Below are 17084 nucleotides of genomic sequence, written 5' to 3' on the forward strand. Positions count from 1 at the left end.
CAGCAGAAACATTGTTTATTTAATTAGCAGATTTGTATACAGAACATAAAAAGCTTTAACATGTCAGTCAACAAGCAACACAGGAATAAAATATTATAGGAAATATTTATCATTAAAAGGTACACACTTAAAATTATATCAGGAACCTATCTAACCATATGTCCATGCATTAATTTTTATTTGGGGCTGTTTCTGCATTTCTGCAATAATTTATTTATATATTTATTGATTAATGTATTTTTACATTTATTTATTTATATATTTCTGCATTATCTATTCATTAATAAATGTTGAAATAAATAAATTAGTAAATAAATAAATACAGAAATGCAGAAACAGCCCGAATAAAGATTCATGCATGGACATATGGAAATAGATTCATGATATGATTGTAAGTTTGTACTTTTTTAATAAAATGTATTAATTAGTTAATTTATTTATATATTCAATAATTTATGCATTTATTTATTTAATTAATTATTTATATTTGCATTCATTAATTTACACTTATGTCATTTTCCATCCTCTATAGATAAGGGGACGTGTAGATACCAGGGTTTAATAAAGTACCTCTGTAGAAGTTGAAGTATCAACTCAAGCATTTCACTCTTTAAGTAAAAGTGTAAAAGTACTGGTTTCAAAACTAGTTAAAGTATAAAAGTAAAAGTAATGTAAGGAGGGGAATGTCAGTAAGAATAAAAGCTTAGGCCTATAGAGCACTACCCAAAAAAGGGGTATATAAATAGACGTTTATTGATGGTGCACCTTAAAGTTAAAAAAATACAGTACTTTAAATATGATACAGCCTAAAACCATTTAATATGAACTGACCAGATATTCAAATACAAAGAGGGAAAGAAACACACTTTTGAAAGTGGGCGAGGCAGAAAAAAGTGGACACAACCAAATAAAAATACAAATAAAAAACAGCTGATCTGAACACTAGCTAAGTGCTTCTGTTGAATAGGTAATGATGGCGTACTCCGAAGTTGTGCTTAATTTCCTGCTGACTTCCCTGGGGTGAACGTGCAGTCTGTCAGCGGAGCGGCAGGCCTGTAGACGAGATCCTCCTGCGGCCTCCTCTCTCCATCTCTACACACACACACACACACACACGTACACATACACATACACATACACACAGGAGTAGTAAAACTCATTACTTTACACATCCTAAGGACTCTCACAAACCTGTAGAGAATCATAAATCATCTGATAAACTCTGTGCTACAGTGAATTAATCTTTTCTTACCAGTCTGTGGTCCCTGGGGGCCTGAGTACCGTGGGTTCCCGTCAGTTCTGGAATGCTGGACCCTCTCACAGAAATCACGATATCGGCGTAGGGAACCTCATGATCCGTCTCGCACTCTGAACAAAAACAGTTTAAAAAACAGCTTAATAATCATCAGATTATTTTAGTTAATTGGTAAACCTACTAAACAGTTTATTGTTTTTATTTATTTTAGGCACTTAACCTTTAAACCCTTTAAACTGCATCATTTTTATCACTTATCATTTAATAATTAATATGTAATGTGTTAGAATGATGCATTTAAATATACAACATAAGCATTCTACATTTATATTTACAGCTCTGGAAAAAATGAAGAGAGCACTTCAGTTTCTGAATCAGTTTCTCTGATTTTGCTATTTATAGGTTTATGTCAATGAGTCAAATGAACATTGTTGTTTTATTCTATAAACTACAGACAACATTTCTCCCAAATTCCAAATAAAAATATTGTCCTTTAGAGCATTTATTTGCAGAAAATGAGAAACGGCTGAAATAACAAACCTTAAATTATGCAAACCTTAAATAATGTAAAGAAAATTAGTTTTAAGAGTTCAGAAATCAATATTTGGTGGAATAATCCTGGTTGGTTTTTAATCACAGTTTTTTTTTATGCATCTTGGTATCATGTTCTCCTCCACCAGTCTTACACACTGCTTTTGGATAACTTTATGCTGCTTTACTCCTGGTGCAACATTTTTAAGTGGTCAAATTTTTCCAGAGCTGATTGTAGAAAAAAAAAAGCACACTTTACAGGGCAAATTTTAAAGTATGAATATGAAAGAGGAGGAGGCGTGTTCTAGTCTCCTGGTGTTGGGGGCTTTAATAATGATGGGGGGAGTCCTAATAAGTGGGTTGGGTAATTGGCCTTGTAAATTGTGGAGAAAATGTGATAGAAATGAGAAAAAGTAGAAATATGTATAAAAAGAAAATCACCTTGTATAATAGGTTTGAGGACGGTCATCGCATTTTTGGTTCTTGTGCTATAAAAAATAGAGAATGCTGCATGTTAGTGATTTTTTAAGGCAGTTATACAGCTGCATTGATTCAGTGTTGATGAATAAACAGATCTCCTTACTTCTCATAAATTGCGTCAGATGATTCCTCTGGATCTGATAAACTGCACATCCTCTTGTAACACAGGTAGATCAGCATGATCATCAGCATCATGACTGCAGACACTGCAACAGCTGCTAAAGCCCTGGTCCAGCCAAAATCATCTGTGTTGGAAAGAGAGTATCACACAAAATCAGTTATTTTAAGTGTACTTCCACTGATGAATAGCATAAATGTATCAGTTATAGTCAAATATGCAGTTTAAAGTATATAAAGTATGTGAATTCTTTGGGATTATACTTGAATTTTTGCATTAATTGGTCATTAAATGTGTTCTGATCTTCATCTAAGTCCCAACAATAGACAAACACAGTCTGCTTAAACTAATAACACACAAAACATTATATATTTGCATGGTTTTATTGAACACAACATGTTAACATTCACAGTGAGGAAGGAAAAGTATGTGAATCTTTGGATTTAATAACTGGTTGATCCTCCTTTGGCAGAGAAATCCTCAACCAATGGTTTCCTGTAGCTGCAGATCAGACCTGCAAAACGGTCAGGAGGAATTCTGGATCATTCCTCTTCACTAAACTGTTTCAGTTCAGCTATAATATTCTGTTGCATCTAGGGTTGCAACGGTATGAGATTTTCACGGTATGATAACCGTCTCAGAAAATACCGCGGTATCACGGTTATCACGGTTATCACAGTTTGTTACATATATTATTAAACTGACCCTTAAAGAAATTACAACAAAGGTTTTTTGTTCAATTAACTATTTATTGTAGAAACCTGGAAAAACTATAATTTTAAGTTCTCCTTTAAAAAAATAAGCTGTACACCATCAGGTGAAGGAAACCAGTTTTTCCACTGCTCTTAAGGGCATAAATATTGTGTATATATATATACGTTACACACATTACATGTCCTCTAAGAAGTAAAGATCCTGTATTTAAAATATTCGATTACATTTTTTAATATCTGATAAACTGAGCCTGGGTCAGTGTCTGATCAACAACTGTTTTAAACGTCCGTTTTACTGCCAAGTTGGTATATAACCAGATACTGCAGAAAGAGGGGATTTATTTCTGACATGATCCTCACAATAGAGATTTCTATTTTAAGGCTTTCACAGCGAGTCTGGTTTTAACATATGAAAAACAGGCACGTCAGAATTTGAAAATTAACGCATGTAAATGAATGGCGTCTTTCACATCCAGTCCGGCCAGGACCTTTACACAGACACGTGAATCCATCGTAGCACGCACTTCACGCCTGTACCTGCGTGCCCAAATTTCGGATAACTCAGCGCTTTTGCGGGCGCTTACCGCATGGGCTGTGCACGACTACAAAGAGGTTTTATTTATTTTCAGATTTAAATTATAAACTAAACACATACTTTGCGCTGCACAGCGGGGTGGTGTTCTCGGAGATGGGAGAACAGGTTTGACGTATGTCCACCTTTACCTTATTACAAATCGGATAACCATCTTCGGGTGCGTTCGGCGGGTCTCCGAAATAGTCCCACACTGCTGATTTTAGTTTAGCCTTTTTTAGGCGGACGGAGATTTGTTTAGTCTGATGCACTTTCTGCTGTTCTCACCGCTGTGTGCTGAGGAGCTGAAGCGGAGCAGAGTTGCGCATGCGCGGGTGAGTTTCTCCGCTGGCTTGCCTTTTACCGGTAATAAGCAAACACACACGGTATGATAACCGTGCATTTTAATACCATGGTATACCGTGAAACCGGTTACCGCTGCAACCCTAGTTGCATCATCATTGATCATTCTGTGCTGTGCTCTTACAGTCATCTTTACAGGATGACCATGCCTAGGGAGAGTAGCAACAGTGCTGAACTTTCTCCATTTCTCCACACATTTGACGTTTGCAAAAGAGCACCTGGATGTTCCACTACAGCACTAATGGCTAAATATACTGTGGACAGATGAAACCAAAATTGAGTTGTTTAGAAGGAACACACAGCGCTATGTGTGGAGAAAAAAAAAAAGGCACAGCACACCATCATCAAAACCTCATCCCAACTGTGAAACATGGTGGAGGGAGCCTCATGGTTTGGGGCTGCTTTGCTTTGCTGCCTCAGGGTCTGGATGGATTTTGCCGTCATCAACAGAAAAATTAATTCCCAAGTTAACCAAGACATTTTACAGGAAAACTTAAATCCATCTGTCCTCCAACTGAAGCTCAACAGAGGATGGATGATGCAAAACAGAAGTAAATCAACAACCGAACGACTTGAACAGAAGAAAATAAATAAATACTCCTTCTGGAGAGTCCTGAACTCCTGAACCCAAGGGAGATGCTGTGGCATCATGAGCTCAAGACAGAGATTCACACCAGATATCCCATAATATTATAGCTGAACTGAAACAGTTTAGTGAAGAGGAATGATCCAGAATTCCTCCTGACCGTTCTGCAGGTCTGATCTGCAGCTACAGGAAACCATTGGTTGAGGTTTTTGCTGCCAAAGGAGGATCAACCCCTTTTTCCCCCTCACTGTGAATATTAACGTTGTGTTCAATAAAATCATGCAAACCGAAGGGTTCACATACTTTTTTCTTGCAACTGTAATAAAAAAAAAAACTCACCGTCTTTAATTATTCCTATTTCGACAGTGATTCTCTGACTGGTACAGAGCTGCTTTGTATGGCATGTGTAGCTTCCTCCATCCTCCTCTGTTATCTTCTCCCAGAGTAGTGGGTCAGAGTTTGCTGGAGGACGAATGTCTGGTTGATCCTGATCCTTGATCCACATGCCTTCACAGTGTTTATCAGTGGAAAGACATTTCAGTTCTAGGTAGGCTCCCACCGGCACTTGAATGGAGTGTGATGACACCACTTCAACTGGGTTGTTTTCTGCATTCGTATGAATCACCACCTTCATAGATACCTCTGAAATAAATAAAATAAAAAAGCTTACAGTTAACAGGGACATACACTGCTTTGATCAGCCGTGGTTTTATGTTTTTTGGATACAATCCAGGTTAGCACCTAAACATCCCTTTCAGACAGCTTCCTCTTACAGCATCCACAGTTAATCCTGTTGGATGTGGTTGGTTCTTCTTGGTGGTATGCTGGCATTACCCTGGATACCGTGGCTCTTGATGCATCACAAAGACTTGCTGTCTTGGTCACAGATGCTCCAGCAAGACGTGCACCAGCAATTTGTCCTCTTTTGAACTCTGGTATGTCCCCCATAATGTTGTTTGCGTTGCAATATTTAGAGCAGAACTGTGCTCTTACCCTGCTAATTGAACCTTCACACTCTGTTCTTACTGGTGCAATGTGCAATTAATGAAGATTGAACACCAGGCTGCTCCAATTTAGACATGAAACCTAAAATCCCACACTAAAATAATGACAGGTGTTTCAGTTTCATTGTCCAAACCCCGTGTATGTCATTATACAAGGAATACTCAAACTTCCATTTTCTTTTATTAAATTATTAGTGTTTATATTTTATAGACTTAACACAACAGATACATTATTTTTTAATATAATTTAATGTAGCTCAGTTAATTGCGACACCGTGCTTCACATCTCTATACAGGTTTGGAATACAGACCACTTTACTCAAATGTTTATGTGTGGGTAAAATATAATGTGCTTCCAGAACATTAATGAGGCTTCTGTGTGAACATACAGTATATACTGACATTTTAGTTACATAAAACAAAAAAGCATGCTCATACATTTATTATTTACTTGCAAATAAAAGTGTAAAATTTACCCATTACCCATTAGTTCAGATGTGATAATATAATAAGCATGAGGACAATGAAAACACGACAAGCAAAATGAATAATGTATAATGCCTCGTGTTCCCTTGGGACAATATAATCTGAATTAGTAACAGCGTTTCATAAAGAACACGATCATAACTCCACTATTTATATATTAAATAATTTAGTTACACATTAATCTACAGTTATTCTGTCTAACAATTATACCTGGTACACTGACGGCTGCCTGAAGCTGCTATAGCGCACCGGCGGGGGTTACCTTAGCGTGCAGGCAACATGCAAGACTAGGAAACCCAGCTAAAAGGGAACTAGCTTAACCTGCAAAGCTAACAGTGAATTCAGCCGGTCAGGTCTTACTTTAAATCAAGTACAGGCGAAAACAACACTGGAAAACAACTTAAAACAGTGTTAAATGTACTAATTTGATAAAAACAGGCAGCAGTGATTGAAAATACAGAAGAAAATGACTTACAATTATACAGAAACTCCCTGCAGTGCCGACATGTACGGGAAAAATGGGCAAATTCTAAAGATCGATTGGGGGTTATATGAATCAATATCAGATAATTCAAATGAAGATCGATTTAAATCAAAAAAATTATTTTTTAAACACACCCTAATCGCCACAAATAAAAAAAAAGATCACACACTCTAATATTTAGTTGAACCACCTTTAGCTTTAGCTTCTGCAATTTTACAAGATTTATTTCAATCCAGTGTTGCTGGATTAATTTTTCTCCAAGATCTTTCAGCAGCATTGATGATGGTAGAGTCTGACCACTGCACAAAGCAGCTCTTCTACATCCAGCACATCCCAAAGATTCTCAATGAGGTTAAGAACTGGACGCTCAATACATGTGTGAAAATGATGATCTCATGCTCCCTGAACCCTGAACTCTTTCACAATTCCAGACCCGTGAATCATCTAGGAATATGGTCGTTCAATCAGGGAAAAAAAAAGATCCATTGATGGAATAACCTGGTCTATATTCAGTATGTTCAGGTAGAGTCAGCTGACCTCATTCTTTCAGCACATACTGTTGCTGAACCTAAACCTGCAGACCAACTGCAGCATCAACCAACCAACACATCATTTACTTACTTAAATCCAGGTGGAGACTTTTACAGACATCCCAAGTTAAGTAAATTAATTTGACTTTTTTTTTAGTTTTTCTGAATTTAGAGTATTCACAGGTGAAATGAGTTTTATCTTTTTTCTTTTTCAAAGGCCCTGCCTCTGCTTTCCCTTTTTTTGGGGGAATTTGGCCTTTATTTGCCAAATTGACAGTTACAATATCACAAAAAATTGCACGTCAAAAACATTTGATATCATATTACAATAATTATTAATATTGCCTCCCCCATGATCTGCTTTCTCTCACTCACTGAACAGATCCCGTCCGGGAGGGGGGAAAAACACTGCCCGCCCACACTAAAAACTGATTGGCTGTCTCACAGACTCTTTGCAGAGAACAGGCCAATCAGAACCCTCTCTGTTTTCTCTCTCTCCTTCCCACACGCGATTAGAGAATACAAGTCTGTGGCCTGTGTGGCGTTTGGGGCGCTCGTTCTGAATTCCGGGAGATTATTTGTGACTCGCGGGCATCAGGGAGCCACTACCCAAATGCGGGAGACTCCCGCAGCTTCAGGGAGACTTGGGTTGTCTGCTTTATTTTGGCAAACAAAAAGCAAAATAAGAGATTAGACATTGACAGTGACAGTGAGTGGCAGTTGTAGTATATACACACATTGATATCACACTGATGACAGATATGTATTTCTTTGGTTATGTTCACATTACCAGGCTGAAGGGAAATCTGATTTTTTGGGGCAACGTGGTTCAACGTTTGCTCAAATCCAATTTATCTAATCAGATTTAAGTCACTTTCATATGTGGTCTTAAATTGGATACGTATTCGATTTACAGACATGTGACATGAACTTAAACGGTCAAATCATGTAGAATTCATGCGTCTTTTTTATGCTTTTACACATTAGCATTAGCATTAGCGCTATGTGCTTCTCTCTCGTACCCACACTGGATCTTTTGGTGCAGCTGTGCAGCTACAGCTGCAAAAAAAAAAAAAAAAACAGCAAAAGCAAACCGCCTGTCCTTTTTTCACCTCCTGGACCTGAGCATGAACTTCAGAGCAGCTGTTTACTCTCCACTCCAGCAAAAGATGCTCCACATATGAGCTGCTAACTCATCCATTTCCCTTTATAAAGCTACGAGTCTCTCCTCTCTCTAATATGAGGGTTTTGTTGTTGGTGAAGAAGGAGACGTTTATACAGGTATCAATGTGCAGCATGTGAGACGATTCAGGAACAGATTCGTTCACATTACACACAGATACAGATCACTTACATTTACAGTGAATGTGAACCGACAAGATAGACAAATCTGATCTGAGCAAAAAATCAGATTTAAGCAATGTGGCTTGTAATGTGAACGTAGCCTTTGTGCGCTAATGTGGCTCTGAACGATGGGTGACTGGTGCTATAGCCCCATCTACCCAAAAAGCATTGCAAATAAGGTCAAAGAAAGCCCTCTTTTGTGTGTGTGTGTGTGTTTGTAAATTATCAACAAGAGCAATCTTCTTTGTTTAACCTGGGCTCATGATCTTTGCCCACACCACCACCCCTGTGTTTCGACTTTATTAGCTTTCAGTTTCCACATTTAGTGTTAAACTCACATGCTTCACTATGTATTCAGAACTATTTAAATTTTAGGTACAAATTTGTTTTACCACAACTTTCCACCCCCAACCCCCATCATCCCTCCACTCTTAACCCTTATACACATACCAAACCTCAGCCTAACACAGTGGAACATACAGACAACAAGATACAGCTCTGGAAAAAATAAGAGACCCCTTAAAAATTATGAGTTTCTTTGATTTTACCAAATTTAAAACCTCTGGAATATAATCAAGAGGAAGATGGATGATCACAAGCCATCAAACCAAACTGAACTGCTTGAATTTTTGCACCAGGAGCATAAAGTTATCCAAAAGCAGTGTGTAAGACTGGTGGAGGAGAACATGATGCCAAGATGCATGAAAACTGTAATTAAAAACCACCAAGGATTATTCCACCAAATATTATATTGATTTCTAAACTCTTAAAACTTTATGAATATGAACTTGTTTTCTTTGCATTATTTGAGATCTGAAAGCTCTGCATCTTTTTTGTTATTTCAGTCATTTCTCATTTTCTGTAAATAAATGCTCTAATTGAGAATATTTTTATTTGGAATTTGGGAGAAATGTTGTCTGTAGTTCATAGAATAAAACAACAATGTTCATTTTACTCAAACATAAACCTATAAATAGCAAAATCAGAGAAACTGATTCAGAAACTGAAGTGGTCTCTTATTTTTTTTTCCAGCAATTTGGTAAAATCAAACAAACTCATAATTTTTAAGTGGTCTTTATTTTTTTTCCAGAGCGGTATTTTGGTATAATAGGTATAATTAAGTAAGTAAGTGTAGTCAATGAAAGTAATAGTGCTGTTTTTAACTTTTCTTTTTAATTAACAGACTTATGCACTTATGTTAAGCATTTGTGTCCAATAAATGTCTGGTATAAAACATTTGCTATGGCAAAAAATAATAAAAATAATATATTCAGGCCTCGAGATTCTTGTGAAGCATGGTTCATTTAATTTGCAGCTTTTCTTGCCTCCAAGAAAACATAGTGATTGCACAGTTACTGTATATCTGTATACAGAAACTTTACAGGAGAGAGAAAAACCTTTTTAAACATTCAATGGAAGTCAATGTAAAAAGAGGTAATTTCAGGTAATTTTAAAGTGTTTCTGTTGATCCGTTTATCAAGAAATTTTGACACAGTGTAAGGGACAGTTTGTCTTTTAAAATTATGTAGTAAACAAAAAATCTGGAAAAATGGAGATACTTGTTTTTCATTGGACACAGATGATATACAGCAGGGGTGTCCAAACTACGTCCCGCGGGCTATTTACGTCCCGTTTCCTTTTTTGGAGCGGCCCGCGAGGTATTTTAGAAATAAAATGAAAGTTGGCTCGCTGTTAAGCAGGTTTTTATAATGTGAGATTCAAAGTTTGAACGCTAGGTGTCAGAAACAAGCCATAGAGTCTAAAAGCGGATTGAGTGCGCATTTCTAGCACAGAAAAACGGGCTAAAGAGTCTAAAAGAGGAGAGAGTGTGCAGTTTTAGCGCAGAAAAACGGGCCAAAGAGTCGAAAAGCGGAGAGAGTGCGCATTTCTAGCGCAGAAAAACGGGGCAAAAGAGTCTAAAAGTTGTCTGGAGTTTAATATTAAGAGACATCATGAAATTAAACATCAATTTGAAAAAATTTAGTTTACACAACACTGTCAAAGATAAAGATAGTAAGTCAAGTAAAATGGTGTGTAAATGAAATAATCAGGAAAAAGTATTATTTAAAGTGGTATATTTCATTATTTGTTTTATTACAGAGTCTGTGGCCCGTGACTTCAAATATATTTCTCCTTCTGGCCCCCAACAAAAAAAGTTTGGACACCCCTGATATACAGTATAAACAGTCTACACATATTTAAGCTCACAGATTCCCACCTTGGATTTGCAGAGATATCAGCCGCTCTGTTTTCAGAGGGAGGTCCTGGTCATCGCTCTGCTCAGTGATGCAGGAGTAGTTGTATAGTGTCTGCTGAAGGGTCAGGTTATGAGTGTATAAGCTCAGAGTGCACATGTCTTCACTTTTATTGGGTTTATTCTCCCAGTGACAGCGTTCACACGCCGGCGCTTCTTCTTCCTCCCATTTCCAATAACCGCGAACAAACCCTGAGGAGCAGTTGTAGCTGCAGTCTAGAGTGAGAGCTTCTCCAAGTCTTGCTTTAATAACTTCTGGTGTTTCTGCTGTTTTCCTGCTGGCAGCACCTGTAAAAGACGAGTATGTTAAATAAAAAGCATTTATTTACACGTTTGCAGCACAAGAGAGGAGCAAACCACAGCCTGAAAGCCTGAATTACCTTTAATCCCGAACAAGAGCAGCAGAGCTACGTGAGTCAGATACAGCATGGCTACTTCTGTTCCTCAAGAGCTTCTCAACTACTAATGGAGCATGTGAATACTGAACATTATTGAGAAATATAACTGAAAATATAAAAAGAAGCTCCTCCTTTCTGAGGTTGAACAATTTCTCTAAAGCAGATGCTTCCAGGAAGTGGGAGGAAGTGAAGATGGGGGGGTACATGGTGCACAGTATGCTTGGCAGGATGAAATTTAACCATTTGTGTTATAGTGTTGTCTCAATGGTTTCAAATGTGCTATTTTTAACTATTAAAATTAAATTTAATTACATTATACAGCTCTGGGAAAAAAGAGAGCACTTAAAAATGATGAGTTACTTTGATTTGACCAAATTAAAAACCTCTGAAATATAATCAAGAGGAAGAGTGGCACAAATCACCAGGAGTAGCATAACGTTATCCAAAAGCAATGTGTAAGAATGGTGGAGGAGAACATGCTAAGTGCATAAAAACTATGATTAACAAAAAAAAACAGGGTTTTTCTATCAAATATTGATTTCTGAACTCTTAAAACGTTATAAATATGAACTTTTTTTCCCTGCATCTTTTTTCATTATTTCAGCCATTTCTCATTTTCTGCACATAAATGCTCTAAATGACAATATTTTCATTTGGAATTTGGGAGAAAAAATTTTTCCAGAGCAGTATTGTCACAAAAACATGAATCAGCAAAACAGCAGAGAGAAAAAAAAAACCCTTCTAAATTTGTAATGGAAGTCATGTAAAAATATTTTATTTCAGGTAATTTTGAAGTAATTCTATTGGTTCATTCATGAAGAAATTTTGGCACAGTGTAAGAGACAGTTTGTGTTCAGATTCTGTAGTAAACTAAAAATTGACAAAAAATGAAGATACTTTTTTTAATGGACAGTAACAATGTGTATGTTTACTGGTGGTTTTGTAAAGCAAGTTTTATATATCATTACTATATTGTGACCACTGGTTTACTGGTTCGAATCCTGTTCATGCAGCTTGCCATCAGCAGCCAGAACCCAGAGAGACCACAATTGGCCTTGCTCTCTGGGTGGGTACAGTAGATGGCGCTCTTTCCCTTCATCACTTCTAGGGTGATGTGGATCAGCACAAGGCTGCATCTGTGAGCTGATGTATCAGAACCGAGTCGCTGCGCTTTCCTCCGAGCGTTAGCGCTGTGATGCTACTCGGCAATGCTACAGCATCAGCAGCAGTTCAAAAAGAGGCGGAGTCTGACTTCACATGTGTATCAGAGGAGGCGTGTGCTAGTCTTCTTAACCCTCCTGGTGTTGAGGCATCACTGGTGGATTGGATAGTTCAAAAATGACAATGCTCAATCAGAATCTTCACTCCTTTGTTTCTTTGGTTTTACTATGAGTGAATGAGCCACTGAGCTCTGAGTTTCCTCTTCTGAAGTCTCCATTGCTCCACCAGCCGCTCGCGTTCAGTAAAACTGAGATGGATCCTCTTTTAGAGGCTGTACGTGTAAGTATGTAAAGACACGTGACGTGGCCAGAAGAAGAAGAACTCCTGCGAAAAGCAAAAACCCGACACCCCAGTTTTTAGAATGAATATATTATTAGGATTAGCAGGGATGGTGGTTTCAGCACACTGGTAACATAATTAAACATTACAATATTTGATCCATATTCTTCTCCACTCAGAAATGCTTCTGCTTTCAGTTTAGACACAAAATAAATAATACAGACTACAATATTAAAAATAGAAGCATTTTCAGGTCGTTGGAGCCCTTTGTATATTTAACATTTCTTTTGTCTTTTGTTTGAAACTCAAACAAGCTCCTTCTGAGTTTCTTCTGAGTTAATAATAAAAGACTAAGCCATGCGGATTTTCTCCGCTGCATCAAATAAAGCTGCTTTAAGGTTAATGAAACGCGGGATATTCCGTTTTAGCTCGTGATAAGATCAACATTAATGAATTACTTGTGTCTTTTTCAGCAGTTTGATTAATGGATTGGCTGAATGCTGTTCAGCGTGTGACGGATGCAGTGGAAACTTGAGTCTGTGCAGTTTGCAGAAGAGCAGATGAGCCAGGCTGCACCATGCCTTTGCAGTACCATCTGCTCTAGTGGGCGAGAAACAAACAGGAAATATCTTACCTCTTTTTTACCACAAAAAAGTCTCTGTTTCTGCTTACCTTACCTGTGCCTGTTTTTATGTAGGCTATGTTATAGTACATTCAATAGAAATGCATTTTTTTAACACGTTTAGACACGTTTAGGCGTCAATTACAATGAACATCATGCATTTTCTTTTTTTTGGTTATTATTCACTAGCAAAACCCCCCCCCCAAAATTTAAAGTACATATGGTTATTTTAAAGAATATCATTTTATATACAGTGTCATTGTGTATGTATTTAGGCCAAAATTTTACAAAAGCTGTAATACTCTATAATAATTGATGCATTAATTAACATTACTTAATTTTATTTACTTTATTATAAAGAGTAATATGCTGTGATCTTTCTGCAATTTTATAATCATTTACTGACAACTTACCAAATTTATGTGATTAAGAACAATTAAGAATTTAACAGAGCAAGAAACACTTGCTCTGTTTCCCTGTGTTTTACCGTTTCCCAGTGTGTCCCCCAGTATTTTTCCATTTACCTGTGTCTAATTTGTAGCTCCGCCCCCTAGCCCCAGGTGTTTCTACTTCCCGTGTGTGTTTCCTGTCTATTTATAGCCCTGTGTTTCAGTCTGTATTCGTCGGTCTTTGCACCTTCCTCTGTTGTTTTGTCTATCCCCGTTCCCTAGTTATTTACCTAGTTAATTTTTTCCTTGTTTATTCCTTGTTTATATCCCTACCCTGTTTAGTTCTGTATTATTTCTGTTCCTCGTTTGTTTCTTTGTTTATTACTCTGTTTGTTTATGTCAGCAATATTTCTCGTTTGTTCCTTGTTTGTTTCTTTGTTTATTTGTTATTTAATAAATATATTCAGTCTTACCCGCTTACATTTCTGCTTCTCTGCACCATGATGCTTCATTTTTTAACCCTTGTGTGGTGTTCGGGTCTGTGGGACCCGTTTTCATTTTTCATCAAATGATACTAAAAAAATATTTTTTCTAACTCAAACTCATTGGCTCATTTTTTGTGAAAAACATATATCAAAACACATTTTTCGATACACATTTATATTACATACAGTATGTTTGGCCAAGGGCTAATAAACATTGCTTCATTTGTAAATTTGAAAATAAACTAATATTCTACTCATATCTTGAGTTTAATTCATTTTCTTTTACATTTTATTAAAAAACTAATAAAAAAAAGAGTAGCACTTTTTAAAAGTCACCAAATGACAAAATAACTTTTTCTGGTATTTTATTCTGATTTTTATGAAATATAAAAATGTATATGAAATAAAAGCAAAATAAAAACAATCAGCACTTGCTGAGCAGAAATATTAGTCTCAATGCACAACAACACACTGCACCACCTATCTTTGACTTACTGCAACTGCAGTGCACGTATTTATAGACTTTTATCAGAGCTTGTACTCAATTGTACTCAAAATAACAAAAATAAAATGAATACACTGTAAAACCCTAGCTTAGAACGCAGTACAGTATTTGGTAGTGGCACTAATTACAGAAAATAGATAAATAACATTAATACCATTAACAGAGCTCTTTTAATATTTGTTTTTAAGCTCACCTCGATTTACTCAGCTTTACTCAACAAGATTCGAGCATTTCTTTAAGAGAACTTGGATAAACAGCTTCTGTAACCCAGAAAAATACAAGGCTTGAACACGAGGAGCACACTACCCCACAGAAACAATGCCATCTGCCCACATCTGGTTGTGATTCATCCAAAATACATGTTTAGAAAGGCAATATAGGCATCTACTACTGTTATAGGCCAACTAAACCTTATATTGTTCAGTATTTCCTGATTTCTACCTCTTATTTCATTAGGATGGCTCTGGATGGATCCTAAAATGGAGCACCACCATTCACTGCAGCTTGAGCCTCCTTCTCTACCATGCTCTTAGCTCCTCCCTTTCCTCTCTCAGGGTGACAACACTTCTGATTGTGTTTCTTAAAGTTACAGACACACATTTTAAAGGTGTATTCTCAATTCACCACCTGGCTACACATAAGAAAGGTAAAGGGCAAATATTAACCATGTAAGCTGTTTATATTGCTTGCAATTTAGGTGAAGCGAGCATGTGTAAAGCATTTTAATGTAAAATTGCTTAATTTTGCTGAATTAAATACAAGTAACAAAGTAAACGAGTAACAAAAATATGAACACCACACAAGGGTGAAAACATTTAACCCTTTGGCCTCATATGGAGACACTGCCCGTACCATATAGTGGTCACATGACATCATTGCACTCAAATAATTAAAAACAAGATGGCGGGAATCCCAGTTAAAAGTTTTTACAGCCTGTCCAGACAGAAATTTTCATCTGATTTTACTGTTGAAACTAGTTTATTTACTTAATGTAGAAAGCAAAAAAAAATGTTTTTAGACTAATTGGGTCCTTCTGATCCCAAATCGCAATAGATCATTTTTAAATGTAAATTAAAAAAAATAATTTAAAATAATAAACTACTTCCTGAACAAAGACAAAAGAGTTTTTCTACTGTTTAGGTCCTACAAATCCCAAATAGCTTTGAAAAATTAAAAATGCACACCAAGCAAAAGTGTGGGTCTCAGGAGGATATTATAGACAGCATTCACATATATTTTCATACATTCATTTGTTTTTCTCATCAGTGAAACTTAATAAACATAAATGTTATGGTCTGAAAGGGTTAATATTTATGTTTTATGTATTTATTTGTTCAGTCTCATATAATTATCCATTATAATAATGTTATATATAATAAATAAATAATGTTGCTGCTGCATTGTGAACATGACAAGGCTGCAGCCGCCCGTGGATCTGCTGAAATCCACAGAAATATGAAAACGTGCTTATATAACAGGATTAAAAAATAGACTGGATGCTGTAGCATCCATACTGAGACAGATAAAGAGAGTCATTCTAGATGCAGCTCTGTCCACCTCCAAACCAACTCCACCTCCAGCCAGGGTCTGAATGGCTCCTGCTGGAATCAGGTTACATGGTTTGAATTTCACTTTCAATTATTGAGGCCTCTTTGTTTTCTGATAAACCCGGGAGGTCCGCAGGTTTCTAGCAGTAGAGAGAGATCTCCGATGGGGAAACGGCTCAACCGGGCGTTTGAGTCTGATTCGCCATGTACAGATGGCTTGGTCTCCTTCTCTTGTGCCAGGCGTTGGGCAAACGCCTGATGATAGATGGTACCCTTCTATCAGGTAGGCATGAGCAGCGTGACACTGAGAAAATTCTGTTTGGACACGCCTTCTTTTTTCAATGTGTTTTCTCTTTTATTTATTTGGTAGTGTATATTAACCCTCTCATGCATGAATTATAATAAACTCAGTCAGGATTTTTTTTCTAAGTGTTTTTATACATCCTTAGGGATGTAAAACAAGGTTTGAAAAAAATATATATTCTATCTTTATTCGATAAAGAAATATTTATCTGTCCACTCAAGTGTACTTCATGCATTTTTTGTTGTAAAAAAAACACAAATGTAATTCAGTTATACAGTTGTAATATGGTATTCTGTTGGAATAGTGGAACTGAGGAGGATATTGTGACACAAGAAAATGTCTCTGAACCGTAGAACCTTATAGAATCTTGATTGTGACTGGTATTATCATACTGTATTCTTGTCAAGTCTCTGAACTGTTAAGTGAGCATATTCTCTTATAGTATTTTATAGCATGTATCATATTTCCTGTCAAATCACGCTTGTTGCTAATTTCTGAGACTATTTTCTATGATGGTTGCCAAAGCATACAGGGCACAAAGCTACAAGACACTGCATGCAGATGTACTTGGTTCTTCGTGTGCTGGCATTTTATACTTTCTTGAGCTGGGGCCAG

At 36.7% G+C, this 17084-nt stretch overlaps 1 protein-coding gene across 2 annotated transcripts; it reads right to left on the reverse strand.

The window, feature by feature from the left end:
* Nucleotides 1-800: 800 nt before the first annotated feature.
* Nucleotides 801-15189, reverse strand: LOC111194234 (uncharacterized). Of its 2 annotated transcripts, none has more exons than XM_049467213.1 (7): nucleotides 15060-15189; nucleotides 10684-11007; nucleotides 4957-5259; nucleotides 2370-2511; nucleotides 2228-2274; nucleotides 1253-1368; nucleotides 801-1092 (listed from the first exon to the last, which is right to left on the reverse strand). In XM_049467213.1, exons 2-7 carry the CDS (start codon nucleotides 10817-10819, stop codon nucleotides 943-945), a joined length of 894 nt encoding a protein of 297 aa, XP_049323170.1. In that variant the 5' UTR covers nucleotides 10820-11007; nucleotides 15060-15189; the 3' UTR covers nucleotides 801-942. The 2 variants fall into 2 exon arrangements, with proteins under 2 accessions (XP_049323170.1, XP_022533429.2); XM_022677708.2 differs by lacking the exon at nucleotides 15060-15189 and adding an exon at nucleotides 11100-11182.
* Between the last annotated feature and the right edge of the window lie 1895 nt (nucleotides 15190-17084).

The sequence above is a fragment of the Astyanax mexicanus genome, chromosome 18 (assembly GCF_023375975.1).
Source record: "Astyanax mexicanus isolate ESR-SI-001 chromosome 18, AstMex3_surface, whole genome shotgun sequence".
NCBI classification, from domain to species: domain Eukaryota; kingdom Metazoa; phylum Chordata; class Actinopteri; order Characiformes; family Acestrorhamphidae; genus Astyanax; species Astyanax mexicanus.

What these genes read in the sequence shown, in the direction of transcription:
- LOC111194234 (XM_022677708.2), bottom strand. Translation starts at nt 11,148, where the DNA reads ATGCTGTATCTGACTCACGTAGCTCTGCTGCTCTTGTTCGGGATTAAA. An exon ending in GATATCTCTGCAAATCCAAG is followed by an intron (nt 5,260 to 10,683) that starts GTGGGAATCTGT and finishes TATTTATTTCAG; the next exon opens with AGGTATCTATGAAGGTGGTG. An exon ending in AATAGGAATAATTAAAGACG is followed by an intron (nt 2,512 to 4,956) that starts GTGAGTTTTTTT and finishes TTTCCAACACAG; the next exon opens with ATGATTTTGGCTGGACCAGG.